Raw genomic sequence first — 6,420 nt, forward strand, 5'->3', positions numbered from 1 at the left:
CATCGCCCCCCTGCCTGCAACACCCTCTGTTCTCTCTCTTTGTTCCCCTTCCCAACTCAGGTCCTGGCAGGGATCTGTGACATTTCCGAGCAGATCAAACGAGCCCCTGACACCTGATGGCCCAGTGTCTGTTGTTTACAGTTGCTTTCCAAGGACACCTAGACAAGATGGAAAGCTTAACGCGCTGTAATTAAATTTGCATCTGCTCTGTGACAGGACTCAAAGGACTTTTCTTTCCCTCCACCTAGGAATCTCATTGTAGAACTCCTACTGGCTTTGACCCCGCAACATCTGAAAAGGCAAGACGCGGACAGGTAAACAAGCATTGGTTCAGTCGCCTGCCTGTCATGATAACGATGCATATTCAATAAGGTCCCCGCTAGCCCTTTCTGCCTGGGCGTGCCACTCTTCACCCGCTTGTGTAGCCAGATTTAGAACGGGTCTGAAATGCAAGAACTGTAGCTTGGAGGGATTTTTTTTTTTTTTTTAAGTAAAATCTTTTTGAAAGAAAACAAACATTGCCTCACAATCTGGATGGGTTTAACACACCCTTTGGGTTGGACACGGCTCACAAACGCTCATGAATAATTCAGCAAAGGCAAACACAGTCTGCTGGTGGTACCCAGTGTTATTCACACGCGCTAATGAATAATTCCCTTTGGCTCTTCTGGAGCCGCGCTGAGGAGTGGCATCTGAGGCTCACACGGGTTATTATTGGGCGATTTGTCAGTGTCCTTGGGGCATTGTGAGCCAGTGTCCAACTCGGCTCCCCGCCCCGCATGCCTCCCAGATCCTTCTGGGAAACGCGCAGCTCCCTCTGTCCCAGGTTTTTAACCCTGGAATGTTGCTAGGGGAGAGGCCATGCGCTAACAGGACTCAGCTTCCACTGTCGTCTCATTGAGTCACTTCCTTTCATGGTTTCATTCAAATAAAGACGTGCTTGTTGAGCACCTTACTAGGTACACAGTACTGAGTGCGGCATTGTGGGTGTACAGAGGTAAGATAGTCTTTATGTGCTGTGTCCTCCAGGGGAGGGGAGGGTGTGAAGGAGAGGCATGGGGTCCTGGAGGGAGGGGCTCAGGGTCTTTTTTTTTTTTTTTTTTTTGTCAAAATGACCAGTTAGCGGTTGGATTCTCATTCTGTTCTCAGACATGCGTTTCCGTGCATATGTGCTGTCGGTAGCATTGTGTGATATTGCTTTACATCAGTGGTTCTCAACCTTCCGAATGCCGCGACCCTTTAATACAGTTACTCATGTTGTGGTGACCCCCAATTTCATTGTTACAAATTCAACATCATTAAAACATAGTGATTAATCACAAAAACAATATGTAATTATATATGTGTTTTCCGATGGTCTTAGGCGACCCCTGTGAAAAGGTCGTTCGACCCCCAAAGAGGTCGTGACCCACAGGTTGAGAACCGCTGCTTTAGATACACCTACAGTTTGATTCATCTTGGAACTGTTTATCAGATAAGCCTGATAACATAACCCCAGAGATGAGTAGGCAACCCCTGTTCATTTCTGCTGCACTGAGGTCAGGAATGTGCTATGGTGACGTGGCTTTACCAGCCTGGAGAGCCTAAGGATGGTGAACGTGGGTGTATTTTGGCATGAGTGGTCTACATACCACACCTTAGTGGTCATGCTAGTGTATGACTGAGATCCTTGAGGCACACCCAGCCTTGGTGAGGTCATTTCTGGCGTCCTGCATCTACTTGAGCTTTTCCTATAGAACTCTTAGCTCTTGCTCTTCTTTCTGAGCACACTGGGAAGACTACAATTTCCAGCTTCCCTTGCAGTGAGGTGGGACCATATGATTAGTTCTGACCAAAGAAACAGAAGCAGAAGGGCTGGGTATCATTCTTAGTCAAGACATTTAAGAGCTAGTGTGCCACTTGCATGCTTTCTCTATCCCTGCCACAGTGACTTTGGGGACTCTGTGTTCCAGGTGTTGGGGTCTCCAATAGTCTGATCCATGAATGACTGTGTGGAGTAGAGCCCAACTCTGCTTCCCATTGGCCCACACTGGACAGTAAGAAAGTTTGTTTGTTGTATTAAGCCCCTGAGATTTGGAAGTTTGTTCACCATGTAGCTTAGACCATTTGCGTTAATACAGAGGGATTAGTACAGGAAGAGATTTTATGTGGGTGTGTTACTAGGACCTGGTATTCCACAAGATCCCAGCTAACTTTGCAGAATGTAGCTTCAGTGGGGAATTGGAGGGTAGGTGCCACTTAGGGGCAGAAAAAGAGTTTATTTCACCAATTATCAAGGCTCCTGTGGAAGAAATAACATTGGTATTAACAGAGTCTTGGAAATAAGCAAACAATTAGTAAAAAAAAAAAAAAAAAAAAAAAGCCAGAATTGAATTGAGGCAATTATAACACGTATTTTTGAATTTTAAATTTTATCCAGCATGTGTAGTTGGTAAAGTTACACATGTAATTGTTCTCTGTGGGTATAGTTTTATACCCATTCTGGCCTCTGAGCTAAGAATGGTTTCTATGTTTCTAAAAGATTGTAAAGAAAAAAAAAAAGAAGACAGAATATTCATTAGGGGCCATATGTGGCATACAGAGCCCGAGATATTTGCTCTGTGGCCCTGTCGAGAACAAAGTTAGCTTTTTTTGGTTTATATCTTAACATCTCTACATACAATTACCAACAAGTAGCCCACTAAAATTGGAATTTCTTGAGAACCAGAAGGCAAGGGTTTTATGAATTTCTGTCTGTCACGGTGCATGGAGCAAGGTGCACGTTCAGAGCACGTTGACTGGATGGAGTTGCACACAGAGCACAGGAGGTGAGACTTTTCCAGGAGGAGGCCTGAGGGGAGAGCATGGCAGGCCGCCGGTTGGGACCAACAGAACGTTTCTTCTGTTTACTGGGCTGGTGACAGCTGTGGGTTCGTTTTGACCTAATGTGTATGGACATATATGTACTTTTTACATTCATTTTTATTATCAAATAGAGGTCGTATTTTGGAAGGTTTTGAAGATCTTACCTTGTACTCTGGCATCAGAGTATTGTTAGAGTTTTCTGGTTAATGTGTTTGGCGTAGATGTTTTGGTTTCCCCTTTTTCCTCCGGTGACACTTACATTAAAAATATTTATGCATGTTTCTGTCTGTTCACTCATTTGCTCACTCATAGGTATGTACCCACAAGAAATGGAAGCATGTCCACACAAACACTCGGACACAAATGGTTATAGCAGCATTATTCGTAACAGCCCCCAAATACAAATCAACCCCAAAAGGCCTTTGGGGGCTGAATGGATAAGCACAATGTGCTGTAGCCACACAGTGGAATATTATACTGCAGTGAAAAGGAATGCGGTTTTGATACACACTGCAGTATGGATGAGCCTTAACAGCTTTATACTAAGTGAAAGCCAAACACAGAATACAAAATGTTGTATGAATCTGTTTATAGAAAATGTTTGTAAGCAACAAGTCTGTAGAGACAGAAAGCAGATTAGTGATTGCCGAGGGCTGGAAATGGGGTGAGGTGGGGATTGAGAGTGAATGCTGTGATATGGAATGTGCTATGGTATGATGACAAAGTTCTAAACTTAGATTGCGTAGGTTGTGGTGAATTGTTTCAAAGTTCTGTGAGCATACTAACACTAAAAACTATTGAATCGTGCATTCTAAATGGGTGAATTTAATTTTATGTGAATTTTAACTCAAGGATATTAGCAAAAATTATTATGCAGTGGATGGCTCATTTTCCAGTGATGCTGCTGATTTTATACCCTTTCATTCAAGCAACGGTCAGATTGGAATCTCTTATATTTTACCTTTCTTAATTAAAATCTCCTGGAAGCAAAATTTGATTTATATTAAGCCCCCTTTGACACAACTATCTATTTACGTGAATTTATTCCACTGAATATACTGGCATACATGTACAGAGGCATGTACACTAATTTTGTGGTGGCATTATTGGCAGTGGCAAAACAGAAACAACCTAAATGCCCATCAGTAGGGGACAGGTTAAAAGATAAAGGGAAATGTAGCCGGTGAACTACCCCAGCACCACTGACAGGAGACTATTCTCTCTGTGCCAATATGAAACCATCTTTTTAAAAAATATATATATTTTATTGATTTTTTACAGAGAGGAAGGGAGAGGGTAGAGAGTTAGAAACATCGGTGAGAGAGAGACATCGATCAGCTGCCTCCTGCACACACCCTACTGGGGATGTGGCCGCAACCAAGGTATATGCCCTTGACCGGAATCGAACCTGGGACCCTTCAGTCCGCAGGCCGACGCTCTATCCACTGAGCCAAACCGGGTAGGGCTGAAACCATCTTTAATATACTTAAAGTAAAAAAGCAAGGCGCAGAATACTTGGATTTCCATTTGTGTAGGATGCTTGCAAAAAGATCCATTATCTCTGGAAAGATTCAACAGTAGTTACCTGTTTAGGAGAGAAAGTTTGGGTGGGAGAAGTAATAGGGGAGAGACAGCCTTTTCCAGGGTTAGACTTGTTTTGTACACTTCTCTCCATAGCAGCAGCATTCGTAATAGCCAAGAAGTGGAAACAGTGCAAACGTTCATCAGCAGATGAACAAAATGTGGTGCATCCATATATGCATGTAAGTAGAATGTCTGCGTCAAAGGAGATTCGAATCTAAATCACTTTTGCTTTTGGGAATTTTAACTCGAGGGTAGTTAGCGTTCAAATATTACCTTGAAGGTTATTTTTGTTGATTTCTATATTGCAGCTTAGCAACCAACCTTGCCCCTTTCCGTCCATGTGGAATCATTTGTTTTAAGACTCATCCCCCACCCCCCAGCGGCTAACGATGGACACTTATATGGTCTTGCTGTCATTTTTACAGTCTTCTTTCCCAGCTGCGTGGTAGCGGTGTATCTGCAGGGCGGGAAGGTGGCTTGCAAGGGACAATATCAGATCACCCACAATTATTTTAATGTCTCCTGTGATATAAAAAATGAACCTTATCTCTCTCTATATCTATATATAAAAGCCTAAGCAACCGTTATGACCGGATAACCAACCGGTAGCTATGATGCGCACTGACCATCAGGGGGCAGATGCTCAACACAGGAGCTGCCCCCTGGTGGTCAGTGTGCTCCCACAGCCTGTGTGGCTTGTTGGTGAACTGGGTTAGGGAGTGTCCATGGCTTCAGGTCACCCTGTGGTGATGCCTCTGATGACCCCTCTTCCAGGTAGGGCCTTGGACACCTTTCACAAGGTTAGCTGGACTGGTATCACCGTTATTAGCCAGTGATGCCACCTGTGCCGTTACATTGGTGAGGGACCACATGGCTTTTTTGAGCCAGACTGGGGCCCGGGGAAGTCCAGAGAGCTTTTGGCTTCTCCGAGACGGCACGGCTGCTTCACACGGAGCTGGGTTTGTGGCCTAGGATTCCAGGCCCAGAGCTTTCTCTCTAAACGAAACCGACGTTCAAGTTCCAAGGTGCCGTGAATTTAAGGGGGAGTCTAAAATTAATGGTGGATTACGGTAAACAGCACTCCATGAAAACATCTCAACAAGGAAATGCTTTGGGGAAAAATAATCCTTGTATATTTTAAAAATTGTATTTACCTTCATTATACATCAAAGGAACGGACAAATCTCCTTGTGAAATACTGCCAGCAGGCTTTCAATACCCCTCCCGGTCCTTCTACACCTTCCTGGTAGCACGACAACCTCGCTGGAGGGATTGCTCCATCACGATGTCAGCTCGGGTTGGACTGAAGAGGGGCTTGTGTTAGAACAACCCCACCAACCCCGGTTCCGGTGGCTGTCGGCCGGCCAGAGCCCGTCTTTCCTCGGAAAGGCCTGTTACTGTTGCTAGTTGCTGTGCACCACATGTGCCGGCGGAGTAATTATGTTGAGCCGCCCGACTATGACCAAGATTAATAGCTCTTGAAAGGGCTATAATGAAAGGCTGCCCCAACTGGCTTCTCCATTCTTCTTTATTTATTCTGCTCTCATCCCTGTCACCTTTGGGCACCCGCCAAATGTCCTTTATGTGAGATCTGCCCCCTGGATGCGAAAGGCCTCTCTTTCTTAATGGTGGGAGGTGACTGGGCTGCAGGGCCGAGCGAGGTGGGCAGTTGACCCGGCCCAGAGGGGAGTCCCTTCGGGCCTGTGGGTGTCCCAGGAACGGGACACTCACTCCGGAGGGAGAGAGACCGTGCAGATATTCCGCTGACTGGTCCTGACCATGGAGGTGTACCTCAAGGGTGGCAGGGAGTCGCTCCAAGGTTTCATTGTCAAATCCATACTTCAGTGGCTCTTCTGTTTGAAGCATTTGCAAGTTTCTTATTTTGCTGAGGAATTTAAAAAATATATATTTTTATTGATTTCAGAGAGGAAAGGAGAGGGAGAGAGAGAGAGAGCTAGAAACATCAATGAGGAGAGAGAATCATTGACCCGC

At 45.0% G+C, this 6,420-nt stretch overlaps 1 protein-coding gene across 2 annotated transcripts in view; it reads left to right on the forward strand.

Annotated features, from left to right (window-relative positions):
• Positions 1-6,420, forward strand: part of FTO (fat mass and obesity associated) — a 282,063-nt gene that overhangs the window by 22,062 nt on the left and 253,581 nt on the right. The window contains exon 2 of one of the 2 annotated variants that reach the window (XM_006777054.2): positions 249-314. The exons of the other annotated variant lie outside the window; for it this stretch is intronic. Within the exon in view, the coding sequence (XP_006777117.1) occupies positions 249-314 (66 nt within the window). The remainder of the gene's footprint in view (positions 1-248; positions 315-6,420) is intronic. 2 annotated transcript variants of the gene reach the window in all.

This window comes from Myotis davidii, unplaced genomic scaffold (genome assembly GCF_000327345.1).
Source record: "Myotis davidii unplaced genomic scaffold, ASM32734v1 scaffold328, whole genome shotgun sequence".
In the NCBI taxonomy this organism is placed as follows: Eukaryota; Metazoa; Chordata; class Mammalia; order Chiroptera; family Vespertilionidae; genus Myotis; species Myotis davidii.